A 26,726-nucleotide genomic window follows, 5' to 3' on the forward strand; every position below is an offset into this window, starting at 1 on the left:
CAGAATCAGAGAAGCTAGTCCGCCAGGCCTCAGGAAGATGCGCACCAGGGCAGCCCAGGAGACCTGGGGAACAAGAGCCAGCGGCTGGACTCACCAGGGCACTGCCATCAGGATAACTAACCTGTCCCGGCTGATCTCCTTCCCTGTGTCCCTATCCTGAAGATGCAGAGCCCTGGATCCCAAGAGAGAGTGACTGACTAGCTTGAGTTCTGTGTCCCAAATCATGGGGAGCAGGGAGGTCAGAGCAATCTGATTAACAGTACCATCAAGTCCACACCCAATGGGGAGGGCTAGTCTCAACGACCAGTCTAGGTGCTGGTGCCAGATCAAGAGGGAAATGGACACCAGGCAGCGTGCACCCCACGCCCAGCACACTTCCTGACTCATTGAAGCTTCAGAATTATTTGTTAAGTGGGAATAATGTGATGGAGGTTCCCACTTGGCACGTCATGCATCCATTGCAGTCATCGAGATGGAGTTGCAAAGCATCCCCCTTTGTCATAGATTGAATTGTGTCCCCCTAAAATGTGTCAACTTGGCTAGGCCATAATTCCCAGTATTGTGTGATTGTCCACCATTTTGTCACCTGATGTGACTTTCCTATGTGTTGTAAATCCTACCTCTAAGATGTTAATGAGGCAAGATTAGAGACAGTTATGTTAATGAAGCAGGACTCAATCTACAAGACTAGATTGTATTTTAAATCAATCTCTTTTGAAATATAAAAAAGAGAAGCCAGTAGAGAGACAGGGAGACCTCATACCACCAAGAAACAGCCAGGAGAATAGCATATCCTTTGGACCCAGGGTCCCTGCACCGAGAAGCTTCTCAACCAGGGAAAATGGAGGACATGGACCTTGCCCCAGAGCCATTAGAGAGTGAAAGCCTTCCCCTGGAGATGGCACCCTGAATTTGAACTTCTAGCCTCCTAAACTGTGAGAGAATGAATTTCTCTTTATTAAAGCCATCCACTTGTGGTGTTTCTGTTATGGCAGCACTAGATTACTAAGACACCCTTGATAATGGGAACCAGAGAATGGTGCCGTTTATCAGCACTCTTATTCAATATTGTATCGGAAGTCCTAGTGAGAGCAGTAAGGCAAGAAAAGGAAATAAAAGGCATCCAAATTGGTAAGGAAGAAGTAAGCTATCCCTATTCACAGATGATATGATCCTATACATAGAAAATCCTAAAGATTTCACAAGCAAGCTATTGGAACTAATAGAAGTATTCAGCAAAGTGGCAGGATACAAGATCAACACACAAAAATTAGATTCCTCTACATCAACAAAGAAAACTTTGAAAAGGAAATCAGGAAAACAAATACCATTTACAATAGCCCCCAAAAGATGAAATACTTAGGAATAATCTAATCAGGATGTAAAAGACTTATACAAAGAAAACTATAAACACTACTGCAAGAAACCAAAAGATACCTACATAAATGGAAAAACATACCACGCTCTTGGATAGGAAGATTCAACATTGTGAAAATGTCAATACTTCCCAAATATAATGCAATCCCAATTCAAATCCCAACAGGATTCTTCAGCAAGATGGAAAAACTAATCACTAACTTAATATTGAAGGGAAAAAGGCCCCAAATAAGTAAAGTTTTATTAAAAAATAAGAACGAAGTAGGAGGCCTCACACTACCTGATCTCAGAACCTACTATACAGCCATGGTAGTCAAAACAGCCTGGTACTGGTACAATAACAGACACATAGACAATGGAACAGAATTGAGAACCCAGACATAAATCCATCCACCTGTGGACAGCTGATCTTCGAAAAAAGACCAAAGTCTATTGACTGGGGAAGAGACACTCTCTTCAACAAATGGTGCTGGCAAAACTGAATATCTCTCTGTAGAAAAATGAAACAGGATCCATACCTCACGCCATACACAAAAACAAACTCAAAATAAAGACCTAAATATAAAACCTAAAACTAAAAAAATCATGGAGGAAAAAATAGAGACAATGCTAAACCAAAAACCAAACCTGTTACCATTGAGTCAATTTCGACTCATAGCAACGCTATAGGACAGAGTAGAACTGCCCCATACGGTTTCGAAGGAGTGCCTGAAGGATCCGAACTGCCGACCCTTTTTGGTTAGTAACTGAGTCTTTAAGCACTGCACCACCAGGGACAACACTAGGGGCCCTAATACATGGCATAAATAGAATACCAAATATAACTAAAAATGCATACACAGAAGAAGATGAACTAAATAAATGTGACCTCCTAAAAATTAAATGCTAAACACTCTCAATGAAAGACTTTTCAAAAGTGTAAAAAGAAAACCTACAGATTGGGAAAATTTTTTCAGCTATAACATATCTGACAAGGGTCTAATCTCTAAAATTTATAGAAAACTTCAGCACCTCAACAAAAAAAAAGACAAATAATCCATTTTAAAAATGGGCAAAGGATATGAACAGACATTTCACCAAAGAAGGCATTCAGGCTGCTAACAAACATGAAGAAATCCCCTTGATCATTAGCAATTAGAGAAATGCAAATCAAAACCACAATGAGATACCATCTCACCCCAACATTACTGGAATTAAATTAAAAAAAAAAACAGAAAATAACAAATGTTAGCAAGGTTGTGGCGAGACTGGAACTCTCATCCAGTGCTGATAGGAATGTAAAACGGTACAACCACTATGGAAAACAATATGGTGCTTCCTCAAAAAGCAAGAAATAGAAATGCAATATGATCCAGCAATCCTGCTCCTAGGTATGTGCCCTAAAGAAATAAGAGCCATGACATGAATAGACATATGCACACCCATGTTCACTGCAGCATTATTTACAACAGCAAAAAGGTAGAAGCCACACAAGTGCCCACGAACAGATGAATGGATTAACAAACTGTGGTACATACACACAATGGAATACTCCTTGATGATAAAGAATAATGACAAATCTGTGAAACATCTCACAACATGGATGAATGTGGAGGACCTTATGCTTTTTTTTTTTTATGCTACGTAAATAAATCAATTGCAATAACACAAATATTGTATGAGACTGCTATTAAAATGTAACAACAAAAGGTCTATACACAGGAAAAAAAAATTGATGGTTACCAGGGGGAGGGAGGGAAAATTACCAAATAGAAAGTACCCATTGCCATCAAGCTGAATGCGACTCATCCCAACCCTACAGGACTGAGTAGAACTGCCCCATAGGGTTTCCAAGGAGCACCTGGTGGATTCAAACTGCCAGTAATTTGGTTAACAACTGCTCTTAACTACTGTGCTACCAAACAGTAGACATGTGTTAATATTGGTGGTAAAGGGAAAGGCAATACACAATATAGGAGAACTCAGCACAACATGACCAAGGAAAGAGAGGACACTGAGAGGAACACAGCAAAGAAGGACACCTACAGTAACTACTATAGCATAGACAATCCCGCAACAATAATATTAACAAACAGTAATGTATGAGTGGATACATAGATAGATATGCCAAGAGGTGAGGGATGGTGTCAGGGAACACACCCACCTGCAGATACAGGTTTGGTGGTGGAAATTTCTAAACACGACTACAGGTGCTCCTCCTACATTAATACAGACAACAGAGCACACAAGTGGCACAGTCAGGGAAACCTCTTAGATATAACTAAACACCTTGAGGGATGAGGTTCCCAGACAGGAAGGCAAAGGACATCTACATCAATTAGAACAACATAGTTCTTAAAGACAATGGTCTACATCCTACTTTGGTGAGTAGCACCTGGGGTCTTCAAAGCTTGCAAGCAGCCATCTAAGATACAACTACTGGTCTCTTCCAGTGCAGAGAAAAGGACAGTGAAAAAAACTAAAGACTCAAGGGAGAAAACTGTCCAAAAGACTAACGGACCACATGAACCATGCCTACAGGACCCCTAGACCAGAAGAACTAGATGAGGCCCGGCTACGACTACCTACTGCTCTGGCAGAAATTACAACAGAAGGTCCCAGACAGAGTAGGAGAAAAATGTAGAACAAAAGATCGAATTCACAACAAAGAGCAGATTTACTGGTCTGACAGAGAATGGAGGAACCTCTGAGGCTATAGCCCTAAGACACCCTTCTGACCTGGAACTGAAGCCATTCCTGGAGACCACCTTCCAGCCAAACATAAAGTAACACTTGAAAGGAACTTGCTCCTTAAAACAATCAATTATAAGAGATCAAAAGGGCAATACCTGACCAAAAGCAAGGATGAGAAGGCAGGGAGGAGTAGAAAATCAGGACAAAAGGAAACGAGGAACCCAGGGTAGAAATGGGGAGAATGCTGACACATTGTGGGGAATGAAGCCAAGGCCATGAAACACTATGTACAAACTGTTGAATGGGAATCTGATTTGCTCTGTAAACTTTCATCTAATGCACAATTAAAAATAATGATAAATAAAGACTGAGTTGCAAATAACAGGACACTCAACTCAAAACCCTACCTAGGTTAGTCAAGATGGGAATTCATTGGCTAACTCAACTTGGAAACCCAAGGGTAGAAATCCAGACATAGCTGGACCCAAGGGTCTCAGACAATGTCGTTAAGGCTGTTTCTCAATCCCTCTTTCATTGTTGCTTATCTCTACATTCCTTTACAAGTTGTCCTCATTCTCTCTTGCCATAGACAGGCTCTCTCTACATGGCACAAAGAAGGCTACTGTTTCCCTTACATCCTCTTCCTTGTGCTTGAGATCCGATAGAATGCCCCTTTCTCAGCAACTATATAGTAAATCTCAGGGAGTGATTCTGATTTGCCCTGCTGAGTCACATGCCCATCACCTAGGGCCAATCACTGGGAACAATGAAATGGGGAACCATGATTGGTCTTGCTGAGTCACATGCCCAGCCCTACCTCCCTTTTCCTATAGGGTACAGACAGTACCAACAGAACCACATGGGATGGAGAAGAGGCAGTTCCTCAAACAGAAAATGGAATGTTGAGCTGACAAAAACAAATGTCAGAAGGGTATGCTGCACAGCTGGGTGGAGGCTATCTGATGGATGCAGAAGGTGGATGTTGTTATCAGTGGGAGGTGAAGAGTGGAGGGCAGGGCTAAATGGGGAAGACCCAATCATGGAGTGTGAGCAGCTAACAACAAGGTTTCACCTTAGAAGAGCCTGAAGTCCCCTGTTGGGAAAGTCAGTCTGGCAGGGTGTAAATGGTAGCTTAGAGCAGGAAAGACAAGACAGAGTGCTATGCTACACGCTATACTTCCATTATATGATCTTCTCAACAATCTTAGTAGGTGGGTGCTACTATCATCCCTTTTATGTAGAAACAGAAACAGAGCTCAGAGGGATTCAGCAACTTGCCCAAGACCGCATAGATAGAAAGAGGAAGTGTTGGTATTTCTTTGTGTGTGTGTGTGCTCTTGTGTCTGCGTGCTTTAGGTGAAAGTTTACAGAGCAAATTAGTTTCTTATTAAACAATACACATATTATTTTGTGACATTGGTTGCCAACTTCTGCGACATGTCAACACTATCCCCTTTTCGACCTTGGGTTCCCCATTTTCACTGTCCAGCTTTCCTGTCCCCTCCTGCCTTCTTGTCCTTGCCCCTGAGCTTATGTGCCCATTTAGTCTTGTGCACATGGTTGAACTACGTGCATTACTGTTGTTTTATAGGCCTGTCTAATCTTTGGCTGAAGGGTAAACCTCAGGAGTGACTTCAGTACTGAATTAAAAGGGTGTTCAGGGGTTTCTCCACTCTCTGTTTTGTGTGTGTGTGTGTGTGTGTGTGTGTGTGTGTGTGAGTTTGAATTTTGTTCTACACTCTTCTCCAGCTCTGTCCAGGACCCTCTATTGTGATCCCTGTCAGAGCAGTCAGTGGTGATAGCCAGGCACCATCTAGTAATACTGGGCTCAGTCTGGTGGAGGCTGTGGTAGATGTGGTCCGTTAGCTCTTTGGACTAATTTTTCCCTTGTGTCTTTGGTTTTCTTCATTCTCCCTTGCTCCAGATGGGGTGGGCCCAGTAGTCATATCTTAGACGGCTGCTCACAAGCTTTTAAGGCCCCAGACACAACTCACTAAAGTAGGATGTAGAACACTTTTTTTTAATGAACTATGTTATGCCAATTGAGCTAGATGTCCCCCGAGACCATGGTCCCTCAGGGAGTTTGGATGTGCCTATGAAGCTTCTATGACTTCCTCAGTATTGTGTACTGTCTTACCCTTCACCAAAGTTACCACACATCTATTGTCTAGTTAGTGTTTTTCCCTCCATACCCCTCTCCTTCTTCGTAACCTTCAAAGACTTTCTTTCTGTGTGTAAACCTTCTCATGAGTTTTTATAACAGTGGTCTCATACAGCATTTTGTCCTGTTGTGATTGACTTATTTCATTCAGCATAATGCCCTCCAGATTCATCCATGTTTCAAAGATTCATCATCGTTCTGTATCACTGGGTAATATTCCATTGTGTGTATGTACGACAGTTTATCCATTCATCTGTTGATGGGCAGTGAGGTTTTTTCCATCTTTTTTGCAATTGTGAATAATGCTGCAAGGAACATGGGTATGCCTGTGTCTAGTCGGGTGATGGCTCTTATTTCTCTAGGATATACTCCTAGGAGTGGGACTGCTAGCAGTGCTGGTATTTCTCTGAACCAAGTTGGGCCCTCGTAGCCAGAATCAGTGTACGACGGACCTTCACTTTGCTCTGATTCCGCTTGCAATATCTGAGCATGAATAGCAAGGTGGTAAGGGTGTCACCACGGAGCAACCTTGGGCGAGTCCCGTCCCTCTCGAGGCCTCAGTCACCATATCATTGAAATGGGCACAATTCTACATCCAGGAGACAAAGCAAGCATCTGCACCATTGAAGCGCACGGGACTCGCAGGGAGCTGCACGCATGAGCGAGGCTCTGGGGAAGGAGCGAAGGCGGAACCCAGGGGGGCGGAGCCGAGACGCTCGGCTGCTCTTCGGCCTTCGCAAAGTTACCTGGCTGGTGGGGATTAGCGTTGGGGTAGTTACGGGCTGCGCGCAGGCACCGGCCCCGCCCCCAGGCTTTTCAGGTACCTGTTGGCTCGAGGGCCCACTCGGCAGTATCTTCCGTCCAATAGCAGCCTCCTTGGCCCAACCCGGCCCCGCCCACCTCCAGGATTCTCCAATCCCCGAGTGGCCACAGCCTCTCTCCCTTAGGGGGCCCGCCCCTCCGGGCGCTTCTTCCGGGTGGGGCCCCGGGCAGAGGCGATGGCGCCCTGGGCGCTCCTCAGTCCTGGGGTCCTGGTGCGGACCGGCCACACTGTGCTGACCTGGGGGATAACGCTGGTGCTCTTCCTGCACGATACCGGTGAGCCGGACCCTGCGCGACCCCGGACCCACCCGACCCCGCGTGGCTCCCCAGACCTTTGGGACTCTGCTGGACCCCCAGAGATCCCAGGATCCACCCGATCTCCAGCTCCCGAGGCCCCGCTCCCCACCTATTCCAAGAGCCACCTGCTTTCTGCCTGATTCCCAGTTGATTCACAATTGATCCCAGCATCTTCCTGACCCCTGTCAGATGCCCTGTCCATCCCAGGACCCATCCGGTGCCCACCAGATCGGAGGATCGACTCGAGCCCCATCTTCCCTGATCGCAGGACCCACCCGATCCTTCCCAGGAGTTGACTCCCAGCCTTCCGTGTCCGTAAGATTCCGAGAATCAGCTAGATTCAAGGACCGGCATCCCGCCCACCCTGGTGGCCACTAGCTGCCCAACTCCAGGCTCCCTATTCTCTGTCAAGAGGAGAGAGAACATCCTGACTGGCAAGCGGGAAGCGGCCAGTTCCCCATCCTCACTTCCTGCCCTGTAACGCCCATTTACCTCCCCAAGCCCTATCATTCCCCAGTAGCCCCCTACCCAGGGCTTTACCTATGACTGAGGGCCTCCATTACAAGTTCTGACCCTCCCTAATACCACCCACTCCTCCCAGCCCCCACCCCTCCCTCTTTGCTGCAGCCTCAGCCCCTGGACTGGTTCTTACTTTCTTCCCAAAACCACCTCAAGGCTCCTCAACCACCTCTCCCTTCAGCCTAAACACCTGCTCAGGTGCTCAGGTCTACCCACCACAAAAGGATCTCTCAGCCTCCTTTCCTTCTTTGCATCCTTTTACAACTAAGAAGTACTAGTTGTCCACTCTGCTGCCTGGCTGACTCATGTCCCCTCACTCTTCAGTCCCTCTACCCTCCCCCCAACCCCCACAAAACAATCCTCGCTCACCTCCATGGACCCAGGCCTGGGCTCCCTCTTGTCCCTCTGCAGCATCCAAGCCTGCCAGCCCTGCCCTCTTTTGCCTCTGTCCCATGGGCATTGCAGACCTGGCCAGTCTCTCCCCATCGCAGATGCCAGAGACCTGGGAGTTGGCCTGAACCCCTCCTTTCTCCCCACATCTGGTCAAGCCTGGCCCTTTCAATCTCCTTATTCTCCCTCTGTCCCCCACTCCTCTCCATCCTTCCTGCCAGAGCCCTTGTCCAGCCACCCTCCTCTCCTGCCTGCACAGGCCTCTCAGCCTCCAGGCTCCGCCTCTAATCCATCTTCTCTCCAGCAGCAGAAAGGCTTTCAGAAACACAAATCTGACCCTATAACCTTCTGTGGTTCCCTATAACCTTCCAGATAAAATACACACTGCTTTTCTATTTTTTCCTCACTCCCAACTTCTTTCTCCTGGGCCTCATGATGGGCCCACACCTGACCACTCTTCGAACCCCGTCTCCAGGTCTTTGCTCAGCCAAGAATACTCTTCCCCATCTCCAGCTGCCCCACCCCCACACCCTTCCATTTGGCCCCAGCGCCAGCCTCACTCTTCTCCTCTGGCCTCTCCAGAGCTGCGGCAATGGGAAGAACAGGGGGAGTTGCTCTTGCCCCTCACCTTCCTCCTCCTCGTACTGGGCTCCCTGCTGCTCTACCTGGCTGTGTCACTCATGGACCCAGGCTACGTGAACGTTCAGCCCCAGGTAACCTGGGGGTCCCTGGGGGCCTGAATCCCTCTTCCCAGCAACAGGGGACCCACGGCCCCAGTAACTATCTACATGCCAGGTTCTGTGCTGTGGGTTTTTGTGGGGCATCTCAGTGAATCCTCTTGCCTGCCCTAGGAGGCAGGAACAGCTAAAATCTCATCCTACAATGAGGAAATCACCAAGGCCCAGAGAGCAAAAGCAACTTGCAAAGGTCATACAATCTCCTTCATCCCTATGGGATGAGCCCCAAACTGTCCACACCCAGAGCTAAGCTGGCCCCCAAGGGAGACACCCAATGGTGCCATCTGCCTCCCAAGAGGACCCCATTTATACCCTGTCCCCTCACTTTCAGGAAGAACTCAAAGAGGAGCAGACGGCCATGGTCCCTCAGGCCATCCCCCTTCGGCGCTGCAGATACTGCCTGATGCTGGTGGGTGATGGAGGACCCCATGGGACGGGGTGGGGTGAGGTCGAGACTCCCCGACTTTTTCTTACCCCAGTACCCTGAGCCTCCAGGAAGGCCTCTCAGATTCAGGCCGGGACCCCAACCCCTGCCCCTCCCCTCATTGGTGGACCCATAGGGGATGCAGTGTTAAAGTCCAGACTCCCCTCAACGCCCACAGCAGCCACTGAGGGCCCGGCACTGCCATGAGTGCCGCCGCTGCGTTCGCCGCTATGACCACCACTGCCCCTGGATGGAGAACTGCGTGGGGGAGCGCAACCACCCGCTCTTCGTGGCCTACCTGGCGCTGCAACTGGTGGTGCTTCTGTGGGCCCTGTGCCTGGCATGGTAGGCACCACCATGGCCCCGGGGCGTGGGGGAAGGCAGGCAGCCTGTTTCCACAAGGTGTATATGAGGCCAGGTCTCCATTGGCTGAGCGGGGGCTCCCTCTTCAGGGGCCTCAGACTCTCTCTCAGATGGCCTGCTCACCCAGGCTCTCCCCGGCTCAGCAGAGGGAGGGAGGGAGGAAGGGAGGGACACTGCTACACCCCCAGCTCTGGGTCCCCCACCCTGTCCTGCAGGTCCGGCCTCCGGTTCTTCCAGCCCTGGGGGCTGTGGCTACGGTCCAACGGGCTCCTATTTGCCACCTTCCTGCTGCTGTCTCTCTTCTCATCAGTGGCCAGCCTGCTGCTGGCCTCGCACCTCTACCTGGTGGCCAGCAACACCACCACCTGGGAGTTCATCTCCTCGCACCGTATTGCCTACCTCCGCCAACGTTCCAGCAACCCCTTCGACCGTGGCCTGATCCGCAACCTGGCCCACTTCTTCTGCGGATGGCCCTCGGGGTCCTGGGAGACCCTCTGGGCTGAGGAGGAGGAGGACAGCAGCCAGGCTGTTTAGGGTCGCTGGAGATAGAGCTGCCGTCCTGTGCCTGAAACCAGAGGGGCTGCACCCACTGGGGTCTGCCCTCAAAAGGCCTAGGGCTCCTCACTCCTGCCTACTTCTTTCCAGGCCTCAGAGCAGAGCATAAGGACAGAATCTCTGCCTCAGTGGGCAGCTGGGCCCTCCAAAGAAAGAAAGAGAATAAGAGGACCCATGGGGTGCTCGGGCACAAACAGACCCCTGGCTTCTGAGACCTCTACCTGCCCCCCAAGCCAGGCTGCCTCCCAGTGCACAGTTTTACAAATTTAATAATCCATAAAGCAAGTCAAGTATTAAAAAAATAAATCAAGCCACTCCTGTGGCACCCTTCTGGTCCATCTCGTTGGGAGGCAAGGAGGGGAAGGGGGGCGCAGTTGGCCCAGTGGCACTGAGCAGGCCCCATGACAGAGCAGCCCATGCTGCCACCCCATGCCCCACAAGCTCATAAATACCAAGCAAGGCCTGGGCCTCCAGAACAGGACTCACAGGCGAGCACACGGGTAGGTGCCGGTGGCTCTAACAGTCTGGGGACAGAGATGCTGGGGGGTGGCCCTCACGGCTCCAGGAATCGCTCTGACACAAAGTCGAAGTCCTGGAAGGCAGCCTGTTGGCGGGCGGTGAGTGGGCTTCGGGGGTCAGGTGGGGTCAGGGCAGGCGGCAACCCCGTGAACTCGCCCTCAAAGTAGCGGAGGTCTGCAGGGCCACAGAGGGTGGGCACGAAGGGGGGCTGGACGGTGCGGGTGAGCATTGCCTGCCAGTCAGTGGCCTGAGGGCAAGGGTAGAAGGTCCTGAGATGGGAGCCGCAGCCCCTGAGCTCACACCACACCTCCCACTCCAGCGGCCACTGGCCTCCCACCGCCCTGGCCACTCACCCTGAAGAAAGCCTGTATCTTGATCTCCTCGGCATCCCGCTCACCTGCTCCCAGGCGCTGCTCTGGGCACTTCTGGAGGAGCTGGGAGAGAGGGCAGTGCTCGCTGAGGGCATTCAGCCCAGGTGCTGCCCACCTCCCCAGGCACACAATCAGGGTCCAGGGGCAGAGGGCAGGTGAGCGGTGAGCAGCTATCTGCTCCAGGCCTGGACCTTGCAATGCTTACCTTCTGAATGAGCTCAAGCGCTTGCACAGACAGGAAACGGGGGTATGGGGCATCCTCGTTGACAATGCAGTCAAACACCTCCTCCTCAGTGTCCCCTGGGAACGGGCACTGTGGATGGAGATGTGAGCTCAGCAGGGTGCAGGGGCACCCCATCCCTCCCCAACCTGGAGGCCCCCGCAGCCTCAGCCCAGCACTCACCTCACCCACCAACATCTCATAGAGTAGCACACCCAGGCCCCACCAGTCCACAGCCCGCGTGTAGGCCTCCTGAGTCAGCACCTCGGGGGCCAGAAACTCCGGGGTGCCACAGAAGGTGCTTGTCCGGTCCCCAAAGCCAATCCCTGCAAAACCAACATCCATACTAGATGCCTGCTTCGTGTCCTGTTCACAATGACGCCTGTGAATGTAAGAACCACCAGCCAACTCTTCTGATCCCAGAGTCTCAGAGGGCCAAGGTCACATAGGAAACAGAACTCAGTGCCTGTCTCAGCCCTGACTACAGGCTCTCCCTCTCTGGCCAAGAGCAAACTGGGTTGGTCTTTTTTTAAGAGCCTTTTGGAGCTGGGAAGAAGGGCCAATGTGCCCAGCTGTTTCCTAGAATGAGGGCCAGGGTGGGGGAACCAAGGCATCATTGAGGAGGAGACTGCCTGGGTGATGCCACTCACCCACAAAGCTGGATGTGGGATCCTGCACAGGTTGCACCTACCTTCCTTGCATAGCCCAAAGTCTGCAATTTTCAGGAACCCCTGGGCATCCAGCAGGAGGTTATCCAACTTTAGGTCCCTGATGGCAAAAGGGCAGATCACAGGGGCTGGTAAGGACTCAGGCCCAAAGAACAACAACCCACCTCCAGAGCAGTCCAGTGGGATGGGCAGCAGCCATGCCCACACTCACCCTACCCCCAGCATCTCTGGGGCAAAAGTTACCTGTAAATGATCTTTTTCTCGTGTAAGAACTGCAGCCCCAGGACCACACAGGCCAGGTAGAACCTTGGGGGTTATGGGGGAGAGTTCAGGACTGGGGGGTGGCAGGGCAGGGAGACACCAGGATGGCATAGCCTGGGGACACTTGATGCCCGGGCCAAAGACAAGTGTAGGTGACAGAAACTGAGATAAGCATCATGCCCAGGTTGGGGGACTCCTCCAGCTAACTGTCCCAAGGTGTACCAAGGTCACTGTGCACTGACTACCTACCCTTCCTGGGCTCTTAAGTTGTGCCAGGGGCTATGCCAACAGCCCCTACAGTCAATACTCGTGATGCCTATTTTTCAGACTAGGATCTAAGACATCAGGTAAGTGCCTGCCCAGAGTCACACAGTTAGTGGCAGAGCTGATGTGTGAACCCAGGTCTTCTCAGCTCCACAACCTGTACTCTGGTGGGTAAAGGTAACAGCTCCAGCTGCCATTCATTGTGCACTTGCTGTTCCTGTCTCTGTGCTGGGCACTTCATAAATGTTACTCTCATCTATGCAACAATCCTATGAAATAGATCTTATTGCCCCAATTCACAGCAACAACCCAATAAAATAGATAGTATTGGCTCGCCCAATTCACAGCTACATAAACCGAGGCCCAGGGTCACAAACACTGTGAGAGCTAGAGCCAGGATTTGAACCAAGGCCTCTCTAACGCCACACCCTTCTGCTGATATCAGCGCCTGCAGAAAGCAGGATAAAGGGGACTGGGTACAGGGAATCAGAACGCTTGTGGCAGAGGCAGTCAGGAGGGATGGGAACGTACCGGGCCTGGGGCTCAGGGAAGACGTCTTCGTGGATCTGCATCATAAGGTCTCCTCCGGGCGCAAACTCAGTCACAAAGCAGGTGTGGCTGGGGGTCTGGAAACAGGCGAGGAGGGAGAGCAGGAAGGGGTGCCCAGTGCAGCCCACAGCCTCCAGGATCCGCTTCTCACAGTACAGGCTGAAGGGCAGGGCATGGGTCTTAGAGAGAAGAGCTCCGTGGGCTGCACCCAGCCACCCACATGACACCTCGGGCTCACTGGGTCCTTAGTCAAAGGGCCAAGTGGGTAGAGTGATGGCTTCTATATATCAGGGCTCATGTGGGTAGGTGAACCCACACATCACCAATGTCCCCAGTTTACAGATGAGGAAACTGAGCTTCAGAGAGAAGAGGAAACCTGCTCAAGGGGCACACAGTTAATAACTGCAGGTGCTAAAAAGAAAACCCAGGCCTAGCTGCCCCAAAGCCTGCACCCTCAGCCTTGACACGGTCACTTTTCCAAAGCCCTACGAGCCTTCGGCTGCCTTCTGGATGCCCGTAGCCCTGGCCCCAGCCACCTTGGGTGCTCTCTGGGTCTAGATGCCTGGGGAAGGCACATCCCTGCTACACACCTCTCTATCTCATCCCGGCCAAGCACCTCCTGTTTCTTCAGCGCTTTGATGGCGTAGTATTTTCCCGTCCCCTTGAATTGGACCAGGAGGACCTGGGGGCAAAGAGAGGTGAGCCCAGGTGGACAGTGCAGGGAAGCCCTCATGAGCCTTCACTTCCCCCACAGAACCTCAGTGTCCTGCCCCCTCCTTAGCCCACTACCTTCCCAAAGTGCCCTCGGCCCAGCACAGCCAAGCAGCGGAAGTCCTGAAGCCGGGGGGGTTTCCTGCAAGAGAAAGAGGGCACAGGAAACCCCCTGGGACAATGGCTGGGCCCCCACCAGGAGCCCCTCCAAACCCTCCATGCCTGGTCCTGGCGTGTCCTCGCCTGCAGGGCTTGCAGGCTAGGGGCTGGAGAGCCCTGCAAGGGGGTGGTCCTAGGACAGCAGTTTCCTAGAGTCTGGCATACAAGTGAAGCTCAATAATGTGAGCTCAGCAAGAAAGAACCTGAGACCAAGGCAGTGCTATCTCAAGGAACATCAGAGTGATGAATGAATGGATACACAAATCTCAAGTAAGGGTATAAATGTCTCAGTTGGGGGTACCTGGTGGGTGAGGCTGGTGGAGGCAACCTGAATCCCATCCTGGGCTCCATGTGGGGGCGCTTGGTGCGCTGTGAGGGCAGAGGGGCTCAGAACCCAACTGGGCTTCCTTCCCCCTCCCCGAGCTGTGCCGCCCCCCCCACCATACCCCCAGGAGCTACAGCTCAGCCCTCCCCTGCCCCTCACCGGAGTCTCCTCGGGGGTGGGCTCCGGGGACAGGTAGAGGCGCGGGGGCTTGGGTGGGGGCTTTGTCTCTTCTTCCAAGGGGGATTTCTTGGGCAGGAAATTACTGTGGGGAGTAAATAGACACATGGCCGATGGGATGGCTGGCAGGAATGGGCACACAGCCACGCAAAGAGACAGAGTGGACAGACAGAGAGTGAGCAATGGAAACTGAAAGACAGAACCTGGCGAGGGGTGGACACCACAGAGAAACATATAGTTCAGACAAGGTAGCTCCTCACCTGGGGGAGGCAGGGTTGGCAGCCCCCCGGGTTGTGGTCGGGGTCTGGGGGCAGCCTCTAGGGGGGCTGATGGTGCTTGGAGAGCTGCAAGGGGGCAGCAGGTTCATGACCAAGCGCCCCCAGGCCACCATGCTGAGGTTCATCTGGGAAGCCCTCAGGAAGTCCTGGCCTGAGGAGCAAAGAAGGGACTTAGTCCTGGGGCCCCCAACGGCCCAGCCGTACACCCTACACGCACAGCTCTCACCCCTTTCGTACCTCTGCGTTTAGAGAAAATGCGTTTCTGCCTCTGCAGCCGAGGCCTCCTCTCAATGATGGGGTCACAGAAGGTCACCTGTGGGAGCAGGGGCCAGGGCTAGGACCAGTCCTCTCCATCCTAACTGCCATGGTACCTCCTTGGCCTCCAGTACCAGCCTGAACCCCCAACATCAACAAACGCAAGAGCCAGAGGGCTCAGAGAGATGGAGCCTATGTCTCCATTGGTCCCAGTGTGGAAACTGAGGCCAGAGAAGACAGCCACCTGTCCACAGTCATACACAAGGCAGGGCAGAGTCAGGACTCTGGCTCCCAGACTCCTGTGCAGTGTTGTCTCCACTGGCCCAGAGAGGGGCTGGGGATCCTGCATTCTTGGAGACCGCCTCCCTCTGGACCTCCATTTCCACACCTATGTGTGGGTAGGTCACAGTCTCAAAGGCTCTTCTAGCTCTGATGGACCCAGGGGCCTGCAGGTCAGAGGGCAGGAGGCAATGAGCACCTGGGCAAAGAGCAGCCCTTGAGGTACCAGGCTGAGAGAGAGCTGGTGACAGGCATTGTCCAGGAAGTCTTCAAGCCTCAGGAAGGCCACACCACACAGCTGCCGCCAGTCTCGCCAATGCACCCCAATCTCCAGCTCACGGGCCTAAATCAAGGAGGGCCAGGTTGGGGATGAAAGCATAGAACCAGCCCCACTTGGTCAGCCTTCTGCCCCCTGGCCCAAGGGTAGCCGTTACTTCACAAGGCCAGCCTTACACGCTCCAGGGGGATGACAAAGGTCTGGTCCCAGGACTGCTTGGCCACTGGCCCCCAGCCTGTCTGGCCCACAACACGGTTGTCCACCTTCAGAACAGCCAGCACCTCGCCTGTAAGGCCAGAGGCAGGGCTTAGGGCAGGCTGAGAGCACAGGTCCCCTGCTGCCTCCCATAGCCCCCTACTCACTAGCCAGCTCTCCAACACCACGATGCTGCTTGGCCCTGGCCCAAAGCCAGCCCTCGGAGGGGCTCCCAGCCAGGGCAGCTGCTGGAGAACGTCCAGGCACAGCTGTCAGGAGGTGCTCACAGCCCAGGAGGTGGACCTGCAACGTCCCTGTGGGAAGGCACGGGTGGCAGTGTGTGGTAAGTTGTCATCCTCCATCATCCCTCCACCGCCACAAATGGGCCCCAGGAATGGCAGCTTCTCCTGGAGGTGGCTTAACCCAGGCCCTGTCCACAGTAGGCTTGGCAGCCACGTGCCACCCTCAGGGTAGACCATCTGGCACCCCTTCCTAAGTACCCTCTATGTGCCGGGACACACAGGCTCAGACCTCAGTCCAGGCCACACACAGCCACAGAACATAATGAGATGCCTAGGGCTCAGGGTCTAGAGCTTGGGGCAGGGAGCAGGAGGCCTTGCTTCCTGTCCCACTTCCTCCCTGTGCCTCAGTTTCCCCATCTATACAGTGCAGATGAATCCCAGCTCTGCCCCACCTTTCACAAAGGGTGCAAAATGTATGGGCTGATTTTTAGGGTCATTAGAGCTTTGGCTCTCAAGAAGCATGGGAATCAAGCAGCTTTTCAGGACACAAACTGGGCCCAAGAGCACCATTTAGGGAGTCCAGGCCTGGGAGGGGTACATTCAGAGAACTTATAAACAAAGGCAGGTGCCCAGGGTGGGAAAACCATCTTAGGAAGAATGCCTGGAGGGAATGGGGTATCTAGCCAGGAGACAGGATATGGGGTGGCCCTGCGTAGCTGAATTTCAAGCTTTTTAAGGCTCTGCCTTCCCCAACTTGTCTACCTAGACAACTCTCACAGGTCCTTCAAAACCAAGCTCAGAGACCACCTCTTCCAGGCAGCATGCTCTGATTTCCCAAGGCCAGCTGAGGGACCCCACCCAGCCCCCATACTTCCCCTTCTCAGCTCTGCTCACAACAGAATGTGGCCTGTCTGCCCCCGCACTAATGCTCTGTGCAGGCAGGGACTGGGCTGTCTAGTTCACGCTGTATCCCAGGTGGGAAACTCAGGGCTGCAAAGTCAATGCTCTCATATTATTTGTTGACTGCAGTTCGGCTGCTGCTACAAGGAGGCAGAACTCATCTTGGGATAAGAACGAACTTTCTAATAGTCAGAGCTGCCCAGGACTAGGAACCAAGGCCTCCAGGACTGTAAGTTCCCCAACACTGGGATTTTAACCACTGTCATGGTTACTGATTTAAACAACAGTTTACACTGATTGAGTGCTGACTGTGCCAGGCACTGTGCTTAGCACTTCACGTGCAACAACTCACCAAGGCTTCACAGCAACCCTATGAGATAGGTGCTATTATTCCCATTTTACAGATGGATAAACTAAGGTTCACAAGGGGGATGTTAGTTGACCAAGGTCATACAGCTAACGGGCGGTGGGGCCATGACTGGAACTCTACTCCGAAGCTCTCCCCTACTATGCTTCAAGGTCATCCGTGCAAGACAAGGAGAGCTGCAAAGGGATGGGATTCCTGGCTACCTGTCAGAGTGGTGGGCTTCACAAGTGTCCCTGAAGGCTGAGGGTTCCCAGGCACAGCAGTCTGTAGCTCCCGGGCCACACTGCCACGCAGCGGGTGGGCAGGGGGCAGTCCCTCCAGCAATTGCTCCAAGGCCAGCCTCAGGAGGTCCAGTTTCTGGGAGGACTCCTGGAGCTGGGCCTGAGCCTGCAGGAGGGGATAGAGGTGGACACAGCAGCCTAGGCCACCTTGAGACACCCCCCACCCCCGCCAGCCCCATGAGGTCTGGACAGGACGTGCCCCCTGTTTCCTCACTTGCACTCACACAGCTAGGCCAGTGGTGCCGCCCACCACTGCAGAGGGGAAATGGGAACAAGCTAACCCATGGGGGGGAGTAGGAAGAGGAGAGGGCCATGGCCTGACCTCAACAAGCGCCTTGCGGTCCTGTGTTCGCCGGCTGCCGAGTAATTTCACCACGTTCTTAGCACCTTCAGCCACGGCAACTTCAATCCGCAGTCGGTGCCTCAGCTCCTCCACCAGCAACTCGGGACCTAGGGAGGAGGGGGCCAAGCAGGATCCCTCTGGGCCCTCAGGCCCATGCCCTGCTCTGCCCCGCCCATCTCTGCTTCTCAAGGCCTCACCTGGCTCAGGGGACTCACTGGCCTCCAGGCTGCTGATTTTCATCCGTAGTAAGGCCACCTTCAGCTGGCTGTCCCTTAGCATCTGCTGGACAGCTGCCAGGAGCTTCCTTTCCTACGGGGTTGCACAACATATGGTCCATCAGACCAGGGCTGGGCCAAAGCCTCCCCATCAGACCAAGGACTGCAGTCAAGCCTCCCCTGTTAGACCAGGTCTGGGATAGAGCCTCCCCTTTCAGACCAGACCAGAGCTGTGGTCAAGTCTTCCCCCATCAGATCAGGGTTGGTGCTAAGCCTCCCTCATCATATCAGAGCCAGGGTTAAGCCCCTCCGGTAAGACATGGCCTGGGGTTGAGCTCCCATCATGCTGGAAGATGGGACTGGGCTGTGCCTTCCCTACCAGACTGGGAACTTAGGCTAGATTCCAGCATTAGACCAGTGTCTTATTCTCTCTGTTAGACTAGGGGTTAGAGCCATACTTCCCCCACCTAATTGGAATTTGGGGCTATGCCTCCTCCATTAGACTAAGGGTTGGGACTGTGTCTCCTTTAGAGGCTGGTTTGCACTTTCTTTTCAGAATAGGGGTTGTAGCTGCACTTCCCCTAATAACCTGAGAGCCATGCCTCTCTCATCAGATTGGAGGCTAGGGCTGTGCCTCCCCCATCAGACCCCAAGAGCCTTACCTTAGGGGTGCCACTGGCACATGTGTGGGTCATATTCTCAGCCCCCTGCTTTACTTTCAGCTCCACCTGCAGCTGCCTCCTTAGAGCCTCCAGGTGCCGAGCCCTTGGTTGCTCTGCCCGCAGTTGGGGTCCCAAAGCCACAGGTTCTGTGCACAGGGAGTGTGGGGCACATGAACCCCTCACCTAGAGCCTAGATCTCGCCTCTCCTTTTCCCCTCCTGAGGGACATTGGCAGGGGATACCCTGAGGAGGCTCAGAGGGGTGAGGCAGCCTGCCTGGGGCCACACAGTGGGCAGGAGTAAGGCCCAGGAGACAGCTCAGTCCGGTCCAGTACCTCCTGTCTTGAGGGGTCTGCTCACATGCCTCACTCACCAGATGGGCCAGGCCCCAGGCTGGGCAACAGGATGCGGGCGTGCAGTTCCCGAAGCTCCCCATGCAGCTGCTCCAGGCGGCGGTTGCAGGACCGCAGCAGCTGCTGCACGTGGCCCAGGTGGCGGCGGTCTGTGACCACACGCCGCAGGTTCTCTACACCCTCCTTGATCTTCAACTCCTTCTGGATGGCCCGGCGGATCAGCTCTTTCTCATCCTCTGGGGGCCGCTGGCCTGCCCCAGGCTGCAGAAAGGCAGAGAAGTCACACCATGCAGCCCCTACCATCTGCCGGAGGGAGAGAGAGGAGTGGGCAGTACCCAGGACCAACAGATACAGGTTTGAGAAACTTCTCTGACCTTAGAGTTCAGTGCACCTATGTGAGATGGTACCTGAAAGGCCACTTATCCAGCTCACTCTGCTGCCCTCTGCCATTCAGAAAAAGAAAAGAGAGGGAAAAAAATAGCTGACACTTCGAAATGGTGCTTGCTTGGTGCCAGGTTCTGTTCTAGAGCTTTACATATGCTAACTCCTTAATCATCATACTAACCCCATGAGGTGGGTGCCATTATCCCCATTTTACAGATGAGGAAACTGAGACACAGAAAGGTTAAGTAATCTATAAGGTCACAACCCAGAGAAGATGTCACCATCTCTTGGGCCACAGCCTCTCCCTGTCAGCTACCCTTAATCAGGATGCTTTCTCTATATTTGGGAGCCAGGGTAGATGAAAAAAGAGGTTCACTGCTGAGAAGGGTTGTGCCGAGCTACTTGGAGAAGGCAATCAGAGGCCTGAATGAGAGGTCAGGGCTTGTTCCCCTGATGCTCCAATACCACAGGTGGCAAAGAGTACAGTACAATGGATCACTTTTACATGGCCTTTTAACTCCCGCCAAATGATAGGGTGGGACTATGCAAATGAGGTACTTGTGGCCCACCAAGGGGGTTGGATAGCTTGTTAATAATGCAGATAAGGTGCATGGCACCCTTGTGAGGGTGGGACCATGCAAATAAGGTATATGGAACCCTAACAAGGGGATTGGTCAATTTTGCCATCCCGCTAGGCTTAAAATGAGCCATCCTATAGGTGGACAGGGGAGACTTCACCACCACCAAGAAGAAAAGGTTCAAGTGGAGTGCATCCTTCAGACTCGGGGTCCCTGTGTTGAGAACCTTCTATACCCAGGAGACAGAGAGAGAAAGCCGTAACACTGGAGATGGCATAAGACAGTGAGTTGGGATGACAGGGAAAGGAGAGCAGACCAACAAGAGACAGAGCAGTGGGTCTCCCGGCCCAAGGAGCAAGGCTGTTACAGTGGGTGTGCTGACCTAGGGATCCACTGAGCAAGAGATCTGAGAGCCTTCAGGCAGGAGGCTTCCTTGTGGAGTGGGGGGTCCCTGGGCACTTACTGGCAGAGCTAAAGAGCTTTGTAACACTTGCCCAAGCAGACAGAGGCTGGGCTGAGAGGCTGAGGGACCAAGGGCCAGAGAGAGGTCTGCCTGCGGGCACAGCTGAGAAGAGGCTGTCCTGATGGAAGAACTGTGTCCTGAGTTGTTCCTAATCCTGAATTGTAACCTGTTACTTCCCTAATAAGGAGCCCTGGTGGTGCAGTGGTTAAAGTGCTCAGCTGCTACCTGAAAGGTCAATGGTTCGAACCTACCTGCTGCTCCTCTGGAGAAAGATGTGGCAGTCTGCTTCTGTAAAGTTTTATGGCCTTAGAAACCCTATGGCGCAGTTCTATTCTGTCCTGTGGGGCCACTCTGAGTCAGAATTGACTCAACAGCAGTGGGTTTATATTATTTATTTATTTTTTGAACTTCCCTAATAAACTCCTTAACTGTGAGTATGGTCTGTGAGTTGTATGGCCATTGCAAGGAATTATCAAACCCAACAGAGAAGCAGAGAGTACCGAGGGAGAGATGGCTGGTTTTAGATTTAGTAAAAAGGTTGAAGAGAGGAGGTACGTCTGACCTCCACCTCATTGGATTCAGCTTTGGGCTGATGTGATCGTGATTTTCTCTCCCCCTCCTGAACTGAGAGGCGGTCAGGTGCCCACCCCCCATGCCATTTTTATAGAGGGCCCACTCCCAGATCGGTTCCTGGGGAAAGGAGGAAGCCCTCACTACCTCACTCCAGGCTGGAGCAAGGAAGAGGAAAACCTCCTTCCCAGAGGCCATTTCAAACTGACTGGTGCCAAAGCTGACCTCAGCGCAGAGTAACTGCTGATGCCCACCCCAACTCTTGCAGGGCCCCCTATACCCTCCACCTTACCTTTCGCCTCTCCATCTCCTGAGCACCGTAGAAGGGGTAGGCACCCCAGTCTCAGGGTCCCCACCCCAGGTCTGCCCTAGGCCCGCTGGGCCTAGCTGGGGAGGGCAGGGGCGAGGCTCAGGAAATCCTTTGACCGCCCTAGGCGAGAGAGCCAGAGCCAAAGGCCTGAGCAAACAAAGATCCCATGGAGCTAGGGGCCCGGCCACCAGGGTCCTGAGTCACCCTGCTGCTGCTGGGCGGAGGCTTGAAGGAAATAGGAAAATGTGTACAAGCCACCGCTGAAAGGAGCAGACGGACCTCCGGAGGAAGAGGGTGGGAGAGGGGGTGGACGCAGGCTTGAAGGCTCCCTAAGCGTTTGGGGTAGGGGGAGCTCAAGTAATCTCTGCTTAGGACACCTCACCCCTGGACATACCCCATGGTCCTGTCTGTTCTGCTGGGACCCTATCTTGTATACACACGTTTGCGTTGGGCTAGGGCACCTCCCCCTCCCCAGTAACAGACGCATACACAGGCTTGGCCCCCTGTGCCCACTCGCGCCGACTGCCAACTTTGGGCTGGAACCCCGCCGGCCGCGGCGTTCTGGGCTGGAACTCTGCGTGCCTGGAGGTTCCGCCCCGGCGCTGTGCTAGGACCTTCCCCTCGTGTACATTCCCCGCGCGCCTCGTGAGCTCGGGGAAAGACCCCGCAGGTGTGCAGACTGGCCCCCTTCTGGGACTCCTTTTCACGCGCACACAGCCTCTTCACGCCCAGGGTCCCTTCCCAAGTGCCCACAAGAACCCCCTTTGCTTTCCCGGCTAATTCCCACTGCCCCTGGTGTCCCGCCTGGAAGAACCGATTTTAGGAAACTCTGGGGCCTGTCCAGGTGGCTCTGATTGACGATTCAGACGTGCTCATGGGCTGGCCTGACTAGAGGCTGCTCTGAGTCACCTCGTGGCTGATTTAGGGAATAACCCCAGTGCGCAGATCTTCTTTGAGAAGACGTAGCGGGGCCCGGGACAGGGACTGGGACTGGGAAGGGATGCGGGGAAGGGTGGGGGTCGCGGATGGAGAGGACGGGACTCGGGGCGCGGCGGGAGCTTTCCCCTCACCCCCTCGGCCCCCGCCCGAGGCCCGCCCTCTCCGGATGCAGTTCACCTGCCGCGGCGCCCCCTCCTCCATGGTGCCGCTCGGGCCCCTCCTCTCGACTACTCCGGTTCCGGAAGCCCTGGCTCCTCTACCAGGACTTTCAAACTTGAAACTTCCCGGGAAGCGGCGTTGGAGAAGCGGGATCGGGCGCCCCCTCCCGAGATCCGCTGGCCTTTCCGAGACCTTGGGATTAGCGCCGCCTCTCGGCCGCGTCTGATCAGCGCCCTAGATCCTGCTCCTGAAATCGGAGGGCCCAGTTACCTCCCCGGTGGGGCATTTTGGACCCCACGGACCCTCTCCTTAGGCCGCAGTTCCAGCTCTGTTCGGTGACCCCCGGCCCGGAACAGAAGGCGCAGAAAGAACCATTTCCCCGGCCCTGGCTCCTTAGCATTGCCGGCAGCGCACTTAAGAGAGGCGGAGCTGGGTGGGGAAAGGCCCCTCGGTACGTAGTTGTTGTTAGTTGCCGTCTGTACCCAGCAGACTCTTTAAAATGGGGAATCAGGTTGTCCTGAGCTGAATGCTAATGCTTATCCATACGTAATTCATAAATAAAAAGGGGTTCCGCTTTTGATAGCAGCTCATAGGTTCAAGAGAAATCCTTGAATCAAACTAGCAATCCTCCTTCTTTCACGGAATTATCCAATAGTGCAATCAATCAAGCCAACCAGCACAACGCTAATTAACGTTTAAAAATAAACGTATTTGACTGGATGGAGAATGTCGCTTCTGCAAGCCAAATGGATTACCTGATTCAACTCTCCATGGGAGGGTGTTTCCCAACTCGAGGATCATTTATCCACTCCCTGCAGCCAGGAAGCTGAATTATGTGGGGGAAACTCAAGATGGTTTTCCTGTGAAATCTTTCCCTGCCTCATATGTCACTTAAGGGAAAAGGAGTTCAGAACTAACAGCATCCATTCACCCCTCACTTTCTAATGCACGCAGGCGGGGCAAAAGCCAAGCTTCAACAGTCTCCAGTCCTGGGCTGATGGATGAAGAATGACCAAAGAACTGTATCTCCTGTCTGATGGTGATAATTCATGGGATTGTTAATTCTTAGGAAAACTGAAGCTTGTGCTCAGCATCTAGTGGATAGTGAATAGTGCAAACCAACTCTAACGAATTGGCTGTTCAAAGACTATACAGTCAATCTGAAAGCAATCTACAACTTCCTAGCAGGCTACTTAAATAAGGTAACATTTTCCCTCTTCCCCTACACATTTTTTTTTTCTTAGTATTGCAAACATCAGTCTGTCTACATTAGATTTGCCTTCCTTGGGTAGAATCTGAGTGTTCTAATCACAAAAAGGCAGTCCTTTTCCTCAGACCTGTTAAAAACTAAATTTGTATGCCTTCACAAGCACAGCCATATATTAAAAAAGGAATGGTCCCTGCTGGGGGGGGAAGGGGATTAGACTTTTCAAATGCCAAAACGTTGTTCTCCATATAAACAAATGGAGTGGCTATTCACTCATCTCCTGAAGAACTTGTCCCAGCCTTCAGGAAATCCTGAAGTTTTCATCCTTCATAAAAGAATTCTGTATTTGCAAAGGCCAGGAAAGGTTCATAGCAAAATCTAACAGCAGAAAAACATGTTTCTGTGACCAAGCGAAACCATAAATTGAGGTATATGCATTATGAAACAGTAATTGAGAGAGGTTACCAAATGAATTAAAAAACAATTACTCAGAATAAAAAACTCGTATGTTTTAGGAGCCAAGTGAAGCGAGCTAGCCAGATGTAAAGCAAACTTGTCAGCCAAAGAAATCCAGGTACTCTGTGGACCATTTAAGAGTTGGGTGAAATACAGAGGGTGCTGGCATCTTATGGAGATAACCAAAAACCAAATGAGTTGACTCCAACTCCTAGCAACCCTATAGAACAGAGCAGAACTGCCCCCATAGGGTTTCCAAGGACTGGTTGCTGGATCCAAACTGCTGACTTTTTGGTTAGCAGCTGAGCTCTTGGCCAGTGTATCAACAAGGCTCCAATGGAGGTAGGGGAATCCAATTAAATGTCTTATTTGAAATCAGGACATCATTGAAGCAGCAGCAACCTCAACAACTGCCGGAATAGCCTGGAAAAGGACATTTAAGGTTTTTGAACTAAATAAGAACACATTAGGAGTTGCTGTCCTCTGCCTTCCCAATTCATGCAGTTATTAAATTCTCAAGTACAGCACAGCTTTAGAGGATCATGCCCTTTCCTGAATAGCCTGAATAGCCACTGTTTGACTTTTTCTTTTCTAAATGTCCTTATAGCAAAGGGGCTTTGAGTTACTCATCCAACCTTTCCCAATACACACTTGCCCGAAGTTTGGCCCAAGAACTCCTCTGGCAGTTCGTGAGAAAGTATACTATTCTGCAGTGATTTTTCAAGAGGTTGTCCTGTCTCTTTGCTCCCTCACAACCTAGAACTTTTACAAGATTTGCAGACACAAAGTGAGTCTAGAGTTGGATCCAACTCATAGCAAGCCTACAGGAGAGTACAACTGCCCCACCGGGTTTGCAAGGAGTGGCTGATGGAGTCAGACTGCTGACCTTTTGGTTAGCAGCCAAACTGTAAACCACAGCACCACCAGGGCTTCCGGATTAACAGTCAGGGGCAAACCATTACCTTAGAGGGCTCCCACTTTTTCAGACCCCAAAGATATGAAATATGCTTCAATGTGACACATAACCTAACTACCCCACAATATTAACCAGGACAGAAAACTCCCGGTTGTGGTCAATGGTAACTTTGTGAAACAGACTCACAAGCTCACTTCAGTGGGTATTAATTCAGCAGATTATTTTTCCTAGTGGAAGTCCTTTAAATATGGAGGAATATTTGAAATATTCAATTTCCTGTTTACTCACCTAAATAACAGTAATTTGTCCACAATTTCTGTATTCACCAGCTCAAACCTTTGCACATAAATTTATCTATTTGAAGTTTTCCCACACCTCCCCCCCCCGCAAGGATGAAACGAGCAACCAAAAAACTGAATAGCTTACCACCATCTAAATCCAAAAGCAAGTTTCTCTACAAAACAAGGCGAATGACCCCAGTCAAAAAAAAATCTTTATGTTCCTTTATTGGAGCAAGATTCCTGACCAGTACAGTGATGTATTTACTAAACATAGAGTCCTGTGCAGAGAAATTACATACTATCCATCTAAACAAGTTTTGTTACACTTTGCCTCTTGATGGAATAGTTCCATTTATAAAGTTTTATACATCAAAAGTTTTGAATTTGACCAGGCTGGCCACTGATTCATCTCTGAAAACGTTAAGTGGCGTTGATTTAGCTACATATTTTACAGCATTAAAAAAGCTTATGCATTAGGTAGCTTCTCAAAATGTTACTATGTGCACAATGGCATTTAACAGACCGAGCAAAGTCCGTCACCTCACCCAGATTCACATAGATGAGTCTCATCTGAGATAGCTTTAGGTTGGAGAGCTGGTACTTGAAGACAAAGAAAAGTACTCCTAACCTGAGTTTCTCACCAACACAGACATACTGAGCGCCTGTCTTCTTAGGCACATGTCACAGTGCCAATGAAGACATGCCAGCAACTGCCCTGTGTGTGACTCGGCATTAGAGCACCAGACCTGATGGTGGTGGCAGGCACTATTATAGTTATTACATCCAAGTAAATAAGGGCCCATTTTTTTTAAATTGCCACTTGAGATAAAAATCAAGGGTACACATACTGAATTTTGCGTAATCTAGTATCCCCAATGTGAATATTTTCAGAAACCGATGACAAATTGTATCCAACGTTTCCCAGCTATGGAGCCTTTAATATATTGATTCAAATCCCTTTACTCAGTCCACATAGCCCTGAGGTCATCCTGCAAAGTGCGTATCAAAAAATATGGAGTTAAGGTGACACAGTTTGACAACGATATGTTAAACAAGTCAAACTTGGAGGTCTTAAGTATATCTGTTCTGAGAGAAAAGCATCAAATCCTTTGTGTACACATTTAGTTTTATTGTAACAAAGCAACTTGTACACTTTTAACGTTTAAAACTGAGCATCATCTTTCCTTTCCAGTGAAAACAAAAAGAAAATTTAAAAATAAACAGGAACAAAATTACAATAGAGAATGTCAATTCCAAATTAAGATCCTACAGGTTC

At 51.7% G+C, this 26,726-nt stretch overlaps 2 protein-coding genes across 7 annotated transcripts; one reads left to right on the forward strand and one right to left on the reverse strand.

Annotated features, from left to right (window-relative positions):
* Positions 1–7,146: 7,146 nt before the first annotated feature.
* On the forward strand, positions 7,147–10,650 carry ZDHHC12 (zinc finger DHHC-type palmitoyltransferase 12). Of its 2 annotated transcripts, none has more exons than XM_023544870.2 (5): positions 7,147–7,309; positions 8,822–8,952; positions 9,308–9,385; positions 9,579–9,745; positions 10,001–10,650. In XM_023544870.2, exons 1-5 carry the CDS (start codon positions 7,210–7,212, stop codon positions 10,200–10,202), a joined length of 678 nt encoding a protein of 225 aa, XP_023400638.2. In that variant the 5' UTR covers positions 7,147–7,209; the 3' UTR covers positions 10,203–10,650. The 2 variants fall into 2 exon arrangements, with proteins under 2 accessions (XP_023400638.2, XP_003407727.2); XM_003407679.4 differs by having other exon boundaries at positions 7,157–7,309; positions 9,979–10,645.
* On the reverse strand, positions 10,631–25,557 carry PKN3 (protein kinase N3). Of its 5 annotated transcripts, XM_003407682.4 has the most exons (22): positions 22,609–25,557; positions 19,208–19,448; positions 18,837–18,982; positions 18,157–18,268; positions 17,939–18,066; positions 17,539–17,722; positions 15,994–16,140; positions 15,808–15,917; positions 15,554–15,697; positions 15,058–15,133; positions 14,803–14,971; positions 14,525–14,627; positions 14,342–14,409; positions 13,960–14,023; positions 13,761–13,852; positions 13,153–13,329; positions 12,340–12,402; positions 12,120–12,196; positions 11,612–11,754; positions 11,414–11,521; positions 11,191–11,271; positions 10,631–11,084 (listed from the first exon to the last, which is right to left on the reverse strand). In XM_003407682.4, the coding sequence occupies exons 1-22, from the start codon at positions 22,630–22,632 to the stop codon at positions 10,872–10,874; spliced, it is 2,670 nt and encodes an 889-aa protein (XP_003407730.1). In that variant the 5' UTR covers positions 22,633–25,557; the 3' UTR covers positions 10,631–10,871. The 5 variants fall into 5 exon arrangements, with proteins under 5 accessions (XP_003407730.1, XP_023400635.1, XP_023400636.1 ...); XM_023544867.2 differs by having other exon boundaries at positions 11,414–11,754; XM_023544868.2 differs by lacking the exon at positions 22,609–25,557 and adding an exon at positions 21,475–22,563 and having other exon boundaries at positions 11,414–11,754.
* Positions 25,558–26,726: the final 1,169 nt, after the last annotated feature.

The sequence above is a fragment of the Loxodonta africana genome, chromosome 9, assembly GCF_030014295.1.
Source record: "Loxodonta africana isolate mLoxAfr1 chromosome 9, mLoxAfr1.hap2, whole genome shotgun sequence".
Taxonomy (NCBI): Eukaryota; Metazoa; Chordata; class Mammalia; order Proboscidea; family Elephantidae; genus Loxodonta; species Loxodonta africana.

What these genes read in the sequence shown, in the direction of transcription:
- ZDHHC12 (XM_003407679.4), top strand. Translation starts at nt 7,210, where the DNA reads ATGGCGCCCTGGGCGCTCCTCAGTCCTGGGGTCCTGGTGCGGACCGGC. An exon ending in GCAGATACTGCCTGATGCTG is followed by an intron (nt 9,386 to 9,578) that starts GTGGGTGATGGA and finishes CAACGCCCACAG; the next exon opens with CAGCCACTGAGGGCCCGGCA. An exon ending in TGGGCCCTGTGCCTGGCATG is followed by an intron (nt 9,746 to 9,978) that starts GTAGGCACCACC and finishes CCTGTCCTGCAG; the next exon opens with GTCCGGCCTCCGGTTCTTCC.
- PKN3 (XM_023544866.2), bottom strand. Translation starts at nt 19,490, where the DNA reads ATGGTAGGGGCTGCATGGTGTGACTTCTCTGCCTTTCTGCAGCCTGGG. An exon ending in CAGTGAGTCCCCTGAGCCAG is followed by an intron (nt 18,067 to 18,156) that starts GTGAGGCCTTGA and finishes CCTCCTCCCTAG; the next exon opens with GTCCCGAGTTGCTGGTGGAG. An exon ending in CCACCAGCCTCACCCACCAG is followed by an intron (nt 14,024 to 14,341) that starts GTACCCCCAACT and finishes TTTCTCTTGCAG; the next exon opens with GAAACCCCCCCGGCTTCAGG.